Source organism: Medicago truncatula, chromosome 5, assembly GCF_003473485.1.
Source record: "Medicago truncatula cultivar Jemalong A17 chromosome 5, MtrunA17r5.0-ANR, whole genome shotgun sequence".
NCBI lineage: Eukaryota > Viridiplantae > Streptophyta > Magnoliopsida > Fabales > Fabaceae > Medicago > Medicago truncatula.
In genome coordinates, this window is record NC_053046.1 from 33,233,042 (window position 1) to 33,249,045 (window position 16,004).

General features: G+C 30.6%; 2 protein-coding genes across 2 annotated transcripts; one reads left to right on the plus strand and one right to left on the minus strand.

Moving 5' to 3' along the window:
- Positions 1-4,687: 4,687 nt before the first annotated feature.
- LOC11431593 (transcription repressor OFP3) lies at positions 4,688-6,308 on the plus strand. The gene has a single exon (XM_003615970.4). The coding sequence runs from the start codon at positions 5,144-5,146 to the stop codon at positions 6,191-6,193; it is 1,050 nt and encodes a 349-aa protein (XP_003616018.1). The 5' UTR covers positions 4,688-5,143; the 3' UTR covers positions 6,194-6,308.
- Positions 6,309-10,628: 4,320 nt separating this feature from the next.
- Positions 10,629-14,240, minus strand: LOC11435320 (probable serine/threonine-protein kinase WNK4). Its single transcript, XM_003615971.4, has 7 exons — positions 13,795-14,240; positions 13,017-13,282; positions 12,618-12,841; positions 12,264-12,421; positions 11,884-12,187; positions 11,428-11,757; positions 10,629-11,233 (listed from the first exon to the last, which is right to left on the minus strand). Exons 1-7 carry the CDS (start codon positions 13,876-13,878, stop codon positions 10,872-10,874), a joined length of 1,728 nt encoding a protein of 575 aa, XP_003616019.1. The 5' UTR covers positions 13,879-14,240; the 3' UTR covers positions 10,629-10,871.
- Between the last annotated feature and the right edge of the window lie 1,764 nt (positions 14,241-16,004).

A 16,004-nucleotide genomic window follows, 5' to 3' on the forward strand; every position in this document is an offset into this window, starting at 1 on the left:
ATAATGCATAAAAATATACAAGATTTGGGGTTCAAACATCGGCCACCACCAAAAAAGTTAAAAAGTAAACAATCCATATAATTTCAAACAAAATAAATTCATAAACTTGTGAGTTGTGACTCCTTAGCTCATGTTCTCCATATCCCGGGATAAGGAGGAGACAATTTCCATTAAAAAATGTAGTTATATATTATATGTTTTTTTTTTTAAAGAAGTTATATATTATATGTTTTTTTTTTAATGAAGTTATATATTATATGTTAAAAAATTATTAAGTGTTAATAAAATTTTCTCACTAAATTTGCTATGTTATTTTACCTTATGCTCTTTAGGTACCGTTTGGTCAGACTTTTTTTCGGTCTAAAAGCTACTTTAAAACAAAGTTAAAATAAAGTTCTTTAAGAAAAAGGCTAAAGTTGTTTGGTTTCTTTATTTTTTTTTTAGTTCTAAAGTTATTTTTGAGTTAAAAGCAGTTTGGCAAAATATTGTACAAAACTTTGAATTTATTATTTTTTGGTGGTGTCTGGGGTTCGAACCCGGGACCTTGCATATATTTATGCATTGTCTATAAATAAAAAGACTTTGAATTCAGTATGAATTAACATAATAAATAAAAAAATGTCTAAAATATTTTTTGAAGGGAAAAAATGTTTAAAATATAAAAGATATATTTTTACCAATACTATATTTACTCAATGACGTTTATTTTGTGTAACATGAATACAAATTTATACAATATCTTTTTCAATTATACTCTATAACAAATTTTGTTATAAGAATACCATATTTTTAGTGTTGGTCAAAAAGATAAAAATTTATATTATATAATATTATATTTGTTACATTGCTGGTGTCATTGAAAAAGATATGTTTAGTTTTTTTAATAAGAAAAAAATATGCATAGTTTGTTACAATACAAATGTGTAAATTATATATAAGTATAATTTTTTTAGACAACTACACTTGTACTTTTAATTAAAATCAAAATTTTATAAAAATAATTATACGCATTACACAACACTAACAAAAATTATACGCATTAGCATAACAAAAAAAAAAACAGAAAGAGGAACATAAAGTATTACTCTAAACGCTAACGTGTGTGTATTTCCGTGGTTGAAGAAAGGGAATAAAAATATTCGGTGTCATTCATTGACAGCGTGAATACAAATATTTGTGAGGTTGTGATGATAAAAAGATATTGAAATTAATATATAAGTGATAAAAAGATAATAAAATTCCTTAAAAAAATAGATAATAAACTTAAATGGAACCTCATTAAAAAATTAAATGGACCGGTTAAAAAAAATAAAAAAATAAAATGGAAGAAAAAAGCATATTGAAAAAATAAAACAAAAGGTTGCCGGCGGGAGTTGAAGAGAGGTGCTTGTGAAATAAATTGGGGAGAAATAGTTTTTTGAAGTAGCATTCAACAACTTTCGGTTAAAGCTCATTCCATTCAATTTTATGCATTCTAAAAAAAGTACTTTTTTTCGAAGGTACTTTATTGATATTGTGTTTGGCCTAACTTCTCCTTAAAAACGTAGAAAAGCTGGAAAAAAAGTCAGGTCAAAAGGTACCTTAGTCTTGAAAAGAATGCAAACGTTTGTCTTTCTTTCGCATGTAAATATTGTTTAAGTGGTATATACATTTATATAATGCTGGAATTTTTATCCGTGCTATCGCCTAGGTCATAAACAATGGAGAAGCTAATATGTTGCAATATAATGCCCGTTTGTTTTGGATTTTTTTGAAAAAAATATATATTTTTTAAACTAAAAAATCACTTTTTTAATTTTTGTAGTGTTTGTTTTTTATTTTTAAAAAATCCTTGTTGCTAAAAAAAAAAGTCATTTTTAGCTTCAAAATGAAAAGCTAATTAAAGTAGTTTTTTTTCTAAAATCTATTTATTTTACAAATGCAATGAACTTAAGTGTAAGAGTTTCAAAACAAACTAAAAATGATTTTAATGATAGAAATAGTCGTAAATTATTTTAACTCAAAATATATTTTATTTAAAGCTGAAACAAACGCGAAAAGGTATCAGTAATGAAAATTTTTACTCACCACATATCCACCATCATAGGCTTCTGAAGTCAACATTTTTTTCATAAGAATTATCAAAATTAATCTGATCATGGACAAAAGGGGATGGCAAGTCATCAAAGTTATGAAAAGGAAGAACTTGTTTCTCAAGCTGAAACATCATTGGTGGGGTAAACTTAGGAGTTGATATCTTCCTTCGAAACATATCCTTCAAATGGATAACAAACTTGCCCATACCAACAAACACCATAGTCACCCAGGATCCGAGACAAACACCGTATAAGTTTTTTAGGGCATGCCAACCCTTAGTCAAGTAAATGTTGTCATTGTTCCTCTCGACCAACACCTCAAACTCATTGTAGTTAGAATCCACCAGACTTGCATAGCGTCCAATTTGGTCTCCAAAGTCATGACCAAACATTCTTCGCAAAACAACATTCCCTAATAGTAAAAAAATAATACAAAACAACATGTTAATAGATGAATGTGAATGGAAAGTATGATCTGAAAGGATGAGAGGAAAAGCAGAGTCAATCAAGCATATATCATGAAAAGTGGAAATCCAATCAAGAGACCATTAAGTGTCATAAACGCTAATTAATGGTGTTTTTGTCAAACTTTGTAGCTAGATTAAAAAGATTGGGAGAAATTTTGGGAAGATGTTATGTATTTGAATTCCATCAAGAGTATTGGAGTGTTTGAATTCATTGCGCTAATTAATGGTGTTTTTGTCAAACTTTGTAGCTAGATTAAAGATTGAGAGAAATTTTGGGAAGATGTTATGTATTTGAATTCCATCAAGAGTATTTGAGTGTTTGACTTCCTTGCGCTAATTAATGGTGTTTTTGTCAAACTTTGTAGCCATATTAAAGATTGGGAGAAATTTTGAGAAGATGTTATGTATTTGAATTCCATCAAGAGTATTTGAGTTTTTGACTTCCTTGCGTGAGTCAACATGTATTTAAAGCGTACATTTATGTTTGTCAATGATTGGAAGAAAGTTTGGGAAGATGTCATTTTCTGATGGCTTAAGACTTGACAAAGTGATTTGTGCGTACCATTAAAGCTGGAGATCAAGGGCTGAGATGAAGTTGGCTTGTGTGGAGATTAGTATGGATCAATCTAATGGCCAGAATGAGTTGGCGCCCAAAGTATTAGGATTAGGGTTTGGACTGAGTGTTGCAATGTTAATTATGATTAGAAATAAGTATGATATACCACTCAACAACAAACAATAATTAAAATTCTGTCAAAAAAAAAAAAACAAACAATAATTAATTCCCGTTAGTGACATTTTTAGTTAGTTCGGGGTGCCAGAGGGCAAATCAAAGGCGCTAAAGAGCAATTGTTTTATAAAAAAAAAAGGTGACGGGCTGTTGGGCCTAAATCTATTAGCGTTTTTGGTCTTTTTATACGATTTTCTATATATACCCCCCAGAAAAAAAGCCTTGCTATATACATCACCTGTTAAAAATTTGACCCCCCCAACAAGCCTAGCCCTTAGGTCGTCGTACCCTCAGCATACGGACAGGGCCGGACCTGATGTTTTCATAGAAACTGATGTAATTAGGACTTTGATAAGTGTTTGACTTATACTTAAAGAAAATTTCCTTTATGTATTAGAGCACACACTTGTTAGCATTACCTTTATAATAATAAAATAGACAAAAAGAAACCTACCAAAAGAAATAGACAATAAAAAAGGAGGAAAATATAGAAAAGAAAAAGAAGTAAACGAATCTAATACTTTGAGAGATGGTTAAGGAAGCACTAAACATGTGGGGGGTATTCTAGATAAAAAGGCAAAGAATGCTATCATTCATAAAGCCAAAAATTGGGGAATTAATGGGGTCTGAATCAATGATTATTTGTTCTAAGGTCAAATATTATACACCACCCAAACACAGCGTGGAGAACCATATTATGAGTTTCAATTCTTCTACTGCCAGCAAAAATATTGAGGTGCAGTGCAGTCCAGACAAAACAAAGATACAATACGTAAGCAAAGAAGGGATGCAATCCAATTACTACTATTCACTAGGACATGATGAAACACAAAACATGATACAAAACTATATAAACTTTTTAGTCAAAATTTTAGATATATTTAACTCATTCTTTTGTAAGTTAAGATATTGGTCAAACAATATGTTTGTCTAACATGCGTAAGTAAAATGATCTTGCATCATGTATAAATGTCTTTTTTACAATTAAATCAATAAATTATACCATATCTCTTTTAGTTTAATAGTAGAATTTATTGATTCAACGGTGAAAATTAACTTATACATGATGCAGGATTTGTTTCACCTGTGTATCATAGAATTGTCAATTTTTAATAGTCTTTTTTAATTAGTAAAATTTACAAAAATATCACTAAATCATATGTGTCCTTTTCCTAATTAATAGCCTGAAATCTATATCATTTTTTTATGGAAATAATGAAGGGTGTATAACATTTTTTTATGGAAATATAGAAGCATATAATTAGGTAAAAATGTTGTTGCATAGTAATGTCTTCTAGACATTTCCCTAGACTTTGACCTTCTAGTCCAACAGTAGTCCCACAGTGAAACACCTATGATCATCAATATATATACAATTTTAGCATGCAACTTTTTAAGAGGATTGTACCAACATATTTGAGTGTTCTTAATTTCAACTTCAGAATGAACAATTTTATCTTTTATTTTGGTAGAAAACCTTAACTATTTTCTTGGCATCTCCTTTTCCATAATGATAAATAGTGCATATTAGGAAAAGTTTCATGCACAACTATATATCATAATTTTATTTTAGGAAACTATATATCACACTTGTAAGTACTATATGAAGTTGATTATTTAGATTGGCATGAATATAGAAAACTAATAATGTCATAGTAATGTAAAACAGTTGTGCATGTTTACTGGTTAGCAATGATGAGAGAAAGTAATTTGGTAGACAAACTTGGTCCCTTTGCTTTAATTTTATGACTTTTATAATGGACCAACAAAACTTTATATTTTTCATCTTATAAACCAAATTTTCTAGCCTTACATATCTTTCATTGAAATTGTGAGATTCAAAGGGTTTGTGCTTATATCAATTATCTCTTATGGGAAACAACAGGTTCAAATTTTCAGATATGATACCAAATGCTTGGTTTTACAAGCTAAAAGATATGAGCAAATCATCAAGGAAGAGAAATGGTTCTCATCATGTTATGAAGAACAAAGTTATATCTTCACCAACAACATCTCAAAGGTCTCATTCAAGCTATTCACATTATTTCTCAAATGAACCAAAAAGGAATGGTAAGTTATTCAACACACCAAGTCAGACCAAAGATTTGAATTTTCCATTTAATGATTCACCAAGAAGGTCTTCAAAGAGAAGGGCTAAAAGAAAAACCATTTACAAGCCTTCTCAACCATTTGATCAAGTTCAATCACAAGAACATGATTTGTCTTCAATTGAAAATTCTTCTTCTGAGTCTTATCATAATCAATGTGTTTCTTCTGAATCTGAATTTTGTGATAGCTTTTCTGTTCCTGATTTGGTTAACTGTAGTTGTAGAGTTAGCTCTTCAACTAATGATATCATCATAGACATGAACAATGAATCTTTTCAAGGCAATTCTAAAAACTTAGATGGTTTTGATGCATTTTCACAACTTGGTTTAGCTCCAATATTAACAAAGCAAGTCAAATTTGAAGAAAAGATTGCCAAGGTGACCGAATCGCGAAGTTCAACTGAATCAGACGAGCGAAAAATCGATCATTCATTCTCTACCAAAGTTACTCAAAGAAGGAGAAGAAAAAGTCAAATAGCCAGAAAAACTTCTCCTAATTCTCAAGGTATAAAGCTTAGAGTGAATTCACCAAAAATTGTTAGCAAAAAAATTCAAGCATGTGCAAGAAAGAGTATTTCAAAGAATGATGCAGGGTTTGTAGATGGATTTGCAGTTGTTAAGTCTTCAATTGATCCAATAAGTGATTTCAAAGAATCAATGGTGGAGATGATTGTGGAGAATAATATAAGGGAATCAAAGGATTTGGAGGATTTACTTGCTTGCTATCTTTCTCTTAATTCAAGTGAATATCATGATGTTATAGTTAAAGCTTTTGAGCAAATTTGGTATGACATGGCTCAACTTAGAATGTAAAGATCTTATTATTTTCAATGCATGTTTATAAGTCTTGTAATTAATTACAACCACTCTATGGATTAAACTTCTGTTCTGATTCTTCTCTGAATATCAGTATTCTAAATTTAGTATATCTCAAATGATTTTAATTTTTGTTTTCAATTTTTAAAAACTTGAAATGTGCATGGCAATATGGAATCTTGTGTCATGAAAAAAATTAATTATCACACTTGCATAAGAATTTTATTACGTATTGTGATAACTGTCTCAAGTTTCAGCCAAAATCTCTAGGTGAATTAAGTTTGCAATTGTTGAAGTTGTTTGAATTTTTCTAGTCTTAGTGTAAATTGAAAATTTAGATAAATCTTGATTGATTAGTAAAAAAAAATTGTCATGTTAAAAAAATAGTGCAAAATAAATAAAAACTGAGAAAATCGGTCCCTTATATCGAGTTTTATATAGGTACAAAATATTAACCGCCATTTAGAAGCGACAATATAAAACTTGTAGAACACATAAGATTAATTCTTCTCTTTCAGTCGAATTTTCTTTGTATGCAAGAGCTCGAGACGGATCTTATGTCCACCAGGATGAGAAACATTAAATATATCAAACATAGACATGTTAAAAGGGTTTGCAAATTGAGCCAATTAGCAGGTTAAAGTGGTGTTGAAAGTTGTAACAACTTCAGTTAGAGTTGTAGTTGAAATGGCACCCACATTGTCAATCAAAACTTTGGACATAGTGAAGGCACTGGAAACGGTACAATGATGCTTGAAATTTTGCATTTCAGAACACATGAAAGCAACTTAGATAAAAAGTCTTTATAATATAGTTCTCATTTTCACCTAGCCTCTATCTCAATTATATGCAAAATAAAACAAAATCTATCTCTGTCTCTTGTTATAAGTGATTTATTTGTAAAAACAAAATTGTGGGGTAAAGGGTGTACCTAACTTTACACTTATTTAGAATTTTACAAATAGCAATTAATATTCTTAATCTAAGCCAAAAGTAATTGTATTTTTCAAACGTGGAGTTTTTGTTTACTCTATGGTTGACATTAATGACTTAATAGTTATGTTATGGAAATATTTATATTATTAAACTATGGAATTATTTTTATAAGTGTTATAATAATATTTTGGTATTTAGCACAGATACGTTAGTGTTGTCGGTAAGTACCATGTTAAACTAACAACTTGTTAAAGATGTTAGTGAAATTTCGTTTTTACTGTCAGGGACCTAAATGACAGTAAGTATACAGAGTCAGTGACCTAACAATAAGTTGATGATATTGATTTTCGATTCAAGGACCTAACTGACAGTAAGTATACACAGTCAGGGATCTAACAGTAAATTGTGGATATTGATTTTCGATTCAGGGACCAAAGTGACCATTTTTTACTTTCACTTTAGTCCACGTAATACTCATTGTCAGCGTGCCACATCATCACTTAACATATTTTTTTAACAGCAGTGACTAAAGTGATAACGGAAGTCTAGAGTCATAGACTTGTTTGTATTTAATTTTAAGTAAGGAATCTATATGACAACAAAGTGCAGAATCAGAGACTAAAGTGACTATTTACTCTTAAAAAAAGAAGCTATCAAAATAGCCAGAGTAATTAATAACCCTCAATAGCTTGCTTAAAAAAAAACCTAATAACTAGGTCTTAGCAAAAAGTTATGACAATTTTTGAGATTGAAAATAGACATGGTGTACATGTTTCTTAGTCAACATTGTAATTAAGATGTTTTCCTCAATACATGATTTTGCTACAAGTATTGACACGTAAAGGTAGCTCCTAGAACTGTGGTTAATTATTGCCATATTAGGCAAAATGAATTACCATACAGATTTTTGAAGTACCACATACTCCCTCCGTTTCAAAATAGAAGTAAATTTGACTTTTTAGATTCATTCAATTAATTATGTATGTGGTTCATATTATGGATCATATACATCATTAATTGATTGAACCTAAAAAGTAAAATTTGCTTATATTTAGGAACGGAGGGAGTAATTAAAAATTTGGTTTTCTATGAACAAGTGTCGAGTCTACTCCTTCGAACAGAATAGAACTACAATGAACATCAAAATCTCAGTCAAAAGATGGTTGATCTGCATCTAGCTTCACTTTTCGACATCCAAATGTCATTCCACACTATCAAAACAAATAAACTACAATACTGTTTTGAGTATAAAAATTGATATTTAATTTGTATCTTGAACTATTTTAGATGTCTTGAAAATGTATTAAAACCCTGAAAGATGACAAGTATGTGTTCATAAGAAAGGAATGGAGCTAGACATTCTAGCAATCACCATAAGATAACCAAAATCACAATTCACAACACAAAACAGGCTGGTAGAAAACTATAAATTTTTTCAAAGGAAGGACCACAACAAAAGTGAATAAAATAGTTCATTGATCCATTGGGAGACCTCCCCATAATTGCACCGTTGATAAGTCACTTTACATAACATAAAAAAAATCAAGTAGGTCAAGTCATGTTCCTTTCAAAAATCTACTATACACACACTGCAGATTCTAGCTAGCTAGCAAGCTAGCTTCAATCCAATTAATCCACCTCAATTTTTGTATTTTCTAGTGAGGCTGAAATTTATGAATTTGGTGTTTAACGATTATAGTAGCATACAAAATTTTGCTTGTCTATAACCTTATAAAATGTTTTTATAATATGGTTTACTTTACTCTCACTAGTAAAACTTACTATAAGACATGTAAAACATCATGATTCTATTGAGATTCAATATTACTATGCTTTAGAATTAAGGGATAAGCAGTATGATTTTATTCAAATCTACATATCTATAATCATAGTCTAAAAATCAGGTCATGTATTTAACAAATGAGACAGACTTAGACCTAGTGATACCGTTCCACACCTTTTATTATAATAAGGAATCATCAAGCATAAATGGGTTCCATCATTATAAATATGATTTTACCAAATAAAATCTTAGGATTGATCAAAATGGTCAAATAAAAGGTGCAAAGTGATTTTATCCGGTAAATTTTAACTTGGATAAAACCCTAAATTAATTTTATTTGGGCGAACGCTCACAAATGAAAAAAAATTAAAAGAGAATAGATTTAAATGATGTGAATAAATATAATTTCACTTTTAATTTTTTACATTTGTGTGTGTATATAGCCAAATAAATTTAATTTGGATTTATGCTGATGTAAGAATTGTTCAACAATCCTGCTTGAAATAGGACACATAAACTCTATAAACTCTATTCATGAAGCTAGCTAGGCACATGTTCATCCTGAATTCTCGTTTGAGTGTTTGGCCAGAATTAGAAATCATCAAAATCAAAGCATCAATAATTGATTCCCATGGAGGAAATTCATGTCACCGTAACAATGTACACAAACCAACTATGTATAGGACCGGTGTTGACCTTGAGAAGTTTTCCACATGGTTCTAAGTCTTTTTTTTCTTTCTTTCTAAAACAATAATAATACAAAATTTTCATTGAGCGAAGAGTATCAAAATTAGGGAGAAATGGAATGCAAGCGAGTAATAAACTACGCCGCTAACTCTTTATAATTGAAATTTTGCAAGAGATTCTAATTAAAATTGGAACATATGTTCCAAAACTGAATAAAGCAACTAGTAAAATAAAGAGGTAATATTCATTTTGGTCTCTAAATATATAATGAGTAGCGTCAGGGACTATTTTGACTAACATAGTGCACAATCAGAGACTCTCTTAAAATTTTAATATATTAAGAGACTATTGTGATTACTCATGCAACAAAAATGACTATACGCCTAAAATAAACAACCAACATCATGGATCTTAACAATTATCAACCTGCTTCAACAAGCACTATAGAATTCTGTTCTAGCACCCTTGAGTAAGACTTGGTTCATGGACAAAAAGCATTTATTTTCAATCAACACTCCATACACATCTATATTTTTTTTTTTTTTTTTTTGGTTTTAGACATGTTCCTTCCACAAGAGTTGATCATGTTCGAGTACTGTCTAACACTACATTGTGAGCACCTCTCTCGATGGAGATTCAAACATTAATTATTTACATTGTGAGAGACAACCTTATTTAAGTCGCTTGGTTCTACTCCCTTGGTGGCAAAATTTTAAGGGATGGTTACATACATACTTGAATACTTATCAATGGTATCATAGCTGGTTGCCGGTGGTCTAGAAAGGACTAACAATGAAGGGGCTGACAGGAAAGGCCGAGTAAAACGTCGTATCGTGCGGCCGCCAAAACGTCTTATAGCTAAATTTTAAAAGAGCTCCCAAGTGCTCGCATACTTACCACAACATTTTCTTCAAATAATTCATTGGAAATATGCTATGAAGCACTGACACGTACGTGACACTTACACATAGACATTAGTAAATAGCAATAATTTTCTCAAGTCATGTAGTTGTCGGACAATGAGACTTGTCGAACATGCCTTAAATTTGAAGTGTTTGTTTTTACATAGGAAATATGATAGCCCCATAACCGGGTTATTTTCTCAAGTCCATTTATACAAGTCTATATAGTTTTCAATGTTCAAAAAGCACTCATTTCTAAATGTTTCTACATCACTTTAATATTTTCTACCACACTCCTTTTAAGTGTTCTTATTAATTAATTAAAACAAAAAGTGTTCTTATTAAAGCAAATAGATACAATCTGTGACTATTTAACATCATAAGGTGACTGAAATCCAATATTCTCCACAGCACCAACTGTCTTGACTTGCCTTCTTTTGTTCAACTCATCAACCAATGATCTGTGTAACAATTGGCTCCGTGTATCGATCAGAGACCTATTCCGTGTCAGTTTTCGATTTTCCATCACCATCTTACTTTTACTTGATGAACAATTCTGTGATCCTCCTATAATTTTACAATGGTTGCAATTGTGACTCTTCATGATGGGAAGCTTATCTTTTCTGATTGAGGCTATATTGTGTTCATGGTCATCCATAGAATAATAGTTCCAGTTTGAATATGTCCCTTGTGAGGAGCATCTTGAACTGTTATCATCATGCAAATCATCTGCAACAAAAGTTTTGCATGTTACCATGGAGACTTAAAAAATAGTCAAACCAACATTTATCTCGTGTTTTAAGTTCGTCACAATTAAGGTCGCAATGTAGTTGCAAAAACTACTAAAACTGTATAATGCATTTCGAAACCATCATATAGGCCTGTCACGAAAAAGGATGGAAATGGAGAGATAAAAGACATACCATGGAGCAAATAATATCCGTGCGATATTTCCTCAGATTTACTGACAAAATCTGGTATTGATTCATGTAACGATGAAGAAGAAGAGATCGAGCGGAAATGAAGACGAGATTCATCGACATCATCATCTTGATAACTGAATGTATGGAAGGAATCTGAGTAATCATTTTTCCATCTATGTGGTAGAAGAGCAGATATCTCTCTATTGATCATATTTGCAATATCAAAAGGATCCCAATCAGAAATCTCCAATTCTTTTACCATCTCCATTGCAACATCAATGGGAGTATCAGTGAGAATATCAAATGGAAAATATACATTCCTAACAGAACCTGCATTAATATGAAGAAGAAAATATTGTTAGGTAAAATTAATTACTAAAATTCATTTAGAAAACATAAAGTATATGTATATCATAGTCAAATTCCTTTCATGTGCACTGAAAATAGAATACATACATTTCTTATCTGAAATTTGTACTTTGAGAAAGATAGTATCATCTTCAGGATTCAACTTTCCTATGACTTTCATTTCAGTCCTTTGAAATTCATCACTCAATTGAAGTTTTTCCATCTCATTTTCATTCAAAAACGGCTTCTGAATTTTTAACTTCATTGCTGATGATGTATCATCTGTCGAAAGAAAAGGTTCAAGCAACAAATCTTTCGCTGACGGTCTATTTGCCGCAGGTTCTAAACATTTTCCAATGAATCTCCGCGCTTCCCCATCTTCAATGCGGAAAAATGACATTGGTAGCTTCCCCTAAAACAGAAATGTTACTTAATCAAACATCAAATTTTACTGATATCATGAGATCTAAACCAGAACGTGAATTTACCGATGTCACTTTCTTGTATATCTGTGCTGGATTAGTACATTCACTATATGGATAATCAGATGTGAGCATTTCCAATACACACATGCCAAATGAGTAAACATCAGCAAGTTCATTGTATTCTTCCTCGTACATTTCCGGTGCCATGAACTCCGGTGTTCCTAACACAAAATAAGAAATTTTTTATTCAAAATATATAAATATAATAGCAGTGTAGCTTAACTGATTTTAGATCGATATTAAAAGAGTTGAATGATCGGAGTTCAAACCCTAGTGAAAGAGAAAATACTAACATAACAACTAATATACTGATGTTTAGTTTGCAACATTGAAAGTCATTCGCTAAAATGTAAGTACCTATAACACTATGAGCTGATTGAGAACCTTGGAGAATTGCAGCTAGTCCAAGGTCACCAATTTTCACTTGTCCAAGATGACCATTGACAAATATGTTATCACATTTTAGGTCCCTATGGATTACAGGTGGATCATGGCCATGTAAATAAACTAGACCTTGTAAAATTTGGCGCGCCCAACTCTTTATTGCTTGTAAGCTTACTCGCTTATATTTCCTCCGGTACCTGGACGTGTTCGAAAATTGTCAATTATTTTCATCAAAGAGATAACAAGACAGAAAGTAATATTCTCAAATTTTAGTTATCGATGATCACATTCATATAAGCATAATATAAATGAAATATTCCGCGTTTTGATAAGGTGCATGTCATGAAATTTCATATATAGAAAGAAAATTACTCTCTCAGTGAGCCTGATGTGAACATTTCTGTAACAAAGTTGAAGTTCTTGTTATCAATATCAATCCAAGATGTGTAGAATCGCATGATCGACCGGTGCTTGAGTGTGCTTAGGAGATGAACCTCCGAGTAAAGGCGCTGCAAATCGTCCGGCGTGTTTAGTACCTCGTTGAGTCTGACTTGGTTCCATGCTACCTCTATTCCAAGTACTTCATCAATTGCTTTGTATACTGTCTTCATTGCCCCTTTTCCAAGAACATCTCCAAACTAATCAATCACACAGAACATACAATATTTGTCACATTAATTCCATTATATGAGACGGTTTCTTTCAATCATTTTCACTTGATAGATAACAAAGATTAAAAACACATTTTTTCTCTCAACTATCTATAATTTTAGGAGATTAAGTATCTTAATCATGGTTTTAAACAAACGGCATGCGATCAGTATCACAATATAAAGTTTTTGATGTCTCTGCAACCGTTGTTAAGACGGTCACATTAGTATCATTCGACTGCTCTCTATAATATCAAAGATCGCGACACGGTCCAATTTAAAATTATCTTAATAAACCTAATAACCATATAGCAAATTGCTTAACATATCTTGCAACACTAACCATGTACACAAAAATGAAAAGAAAAAATCATGTTCCTTGTAAAACAACATACTTATGTAACACAAATAACATACTAAAACTTGAATGATATAACATAACACATGTTACAAGAAACAGAGGAAAAAACAGAGAGAAAACAGAGTATTTTAGAACTTACCCTACCATAGCGACCAGTTGGATCAGTTTCCACATAACGATTCTCTTCCTTGAATTCCTCCATGCTCTCTCTCTTACAAAACATGTCTAATTCTTAGCTATATACACACCAAATTAACAATAATCTTCTATATTATCGTTCGTGTCGCGATTCTTGATATTGCAAACAATTATAGTCAAATATAGTTGATGCAGCCTCAATCACGGTCGCATTAAGATGACATAAACATTAACGTGAAAAGAGACTCAAAAACACAATCAAAAGAGTTTAGAATAGTCAATATTCTTGATTCTTTTGCACATGTTAAAAACCAACCATGTTAAGTGCTTATAATAAGTTACTTGCAACCAATTGAAGATTTTTTTTGTTTGTTTTACTTATTTTCTTTCTTGTTCTATTTAGAAACGAAAGCAACACATGAAAGTGTTGCACTAGCATAGAGTTTGACATGACATGGGAATAATCCTATATAGATAGAATATAGATACTATTTGACTTGGCAATTAATGAGTTTCCTTTAATATCCTTTGTTTTTTTAAGGGGTTTTATGGATTGTGAGGATAAAGGGTAGGGATATTTTGGTCATTTAGAAAGAATGAATATGGGAAAAGCAATAAAGGACGGAACCTTTGAAAGAATATGTGGACACGCTTTGGTGGGTGTAGTAGCAATAGTAATCATTTGTGTGTGGAATAGGAAAATCTAGAAAGAAAACAAAAAAACACAAGAAGAATGTGGCAAAGTAAATGGAGGAAGGTGAAGGAAGAAGAATAAAACTTGGGAAGAAGAAGTTGAAGAAATGAACTTGTAGCATCTTTTTAATAATGAAATGGATGAATCATGAATGGCAACATGACAATTATCTATCTATTTATCATGCATGTAGTTTTTTATAGAACACTTGGAGATATTTTAAATTGTGAAATGATAATTTACTATTAAAATTTTGATGTAAAATACGATTATATTGGATTTTTATGTGTATTTTCATCTTTTGAAAGAGAAATGATTGTTTATCAAAAATTAAGGAGAAATGATATTATGACACAAAATTAACATCAAGTTCAATAATATATTATATGGTTAATATAGTTCAGATATGTAGTTGATGTAGTTCAGTGAATTGTTAGCGAATATATCAAGGCATGACAACTCACTAATCATCCACTAAATATGGTTAATCCCAATTTTTTAATGTCATTAATCATAATTTTCAAGTGTATATTTGATCAAAAATAATGGTTAATAAAAAAATCATGTAATTTGAACACCTAAAAATCATGGTTAATAACGTTCAAAATTGAAGTTATTTGTGTTCATTAAAATAATTAATTAGCTGCTAACACATTGTTATTTTTATTAACTATCCATTAACTATAATTAAGTTTTTTAATGGCAAGTGTTAATAATTAGTTGTTAGATTAGTTCTCTAACTTCTTATCCTTTAGGTAAAATCAATTGAACTGAACCAAAATCTCCTATACTACATTTAAGGAAATGAACCACCACACCGATTCATAATTATAAATAATTTTTTTAAACTGTTTACAATATATTTCAAAAATATTTTACCTTTAACAAAATAACTCAAGAATCTATTGCCTAAAATATATATCATATCATATATGCTATCTATTAGTATATTTAGAAGTGTAAAACTTCAAATAACACAATTGTTTAGATATATCATAGTTTTTTTTTATATGTTTTAACTTTTAATGACCATATTATATATCCCATTCAAGATTGCATCATCTACATTGAAATGTAATTGTCACTGCTATATATGAAGAATCGTAATTGGACTACCACTATTTAAAATATTGGACATGCATGTAGCTGCAAAGGAATTAATTAAGTTTAAAAAAAAGTCATAAAATGAGATGATTATCGACATTGTGGGGCTGTTGGTGGAACCCACTGTGACCTCATATGCAGCATTGAATAGATTGTGGTTTTGAACATCTATTCTCTCTGATAACTTTTGTGATAACTTTATCTCTCATATTTACATTACTTTTTATTTTATCTTTCTATTATTTTGGTTTTTGTACAAATATTTATTTTTTCTTTGTAAAATATGATTGTCATGTAAGTTGTCAACTAAATGATTGTTTAAATAACACTTCTCTACACAAAGGGTGGGTCCAATTTATGTAGAAATAAACAAAGTTTAATTAACAAGTAGCCATTGCTGAGGAGCCTGTGGC

Coding starts and splice junctions, on each gene's coding strand:
- LOC11431593 (XM_003615970.4), top strand. CDS start 5,144: ATGGGAAACAACAGGTTCAAATTTTCAGATATGATACCAAATGCTTGG.
- LOC11435320 (XM_003615971.4), bottom strand. CDS start 13,878: ATGTTTTGTAAGAGAGAGAGCATGGAGGAATTCAAGGAAGAGAATCGT. Junction 12,842..13,016: donor ACATCAGGCTCACTGAGAGA/GTAATTTTCTTT, acceptor GAACACGTCCAG/GTACCGGAGGAAATATAAGC. Junction 12,188..12,263: donor TATACAAGAAAGTGACATCG/GTAAATTCACGT, acceptor TTTCTGTTTTAG/GGGAAGCTACCAATGTCATT.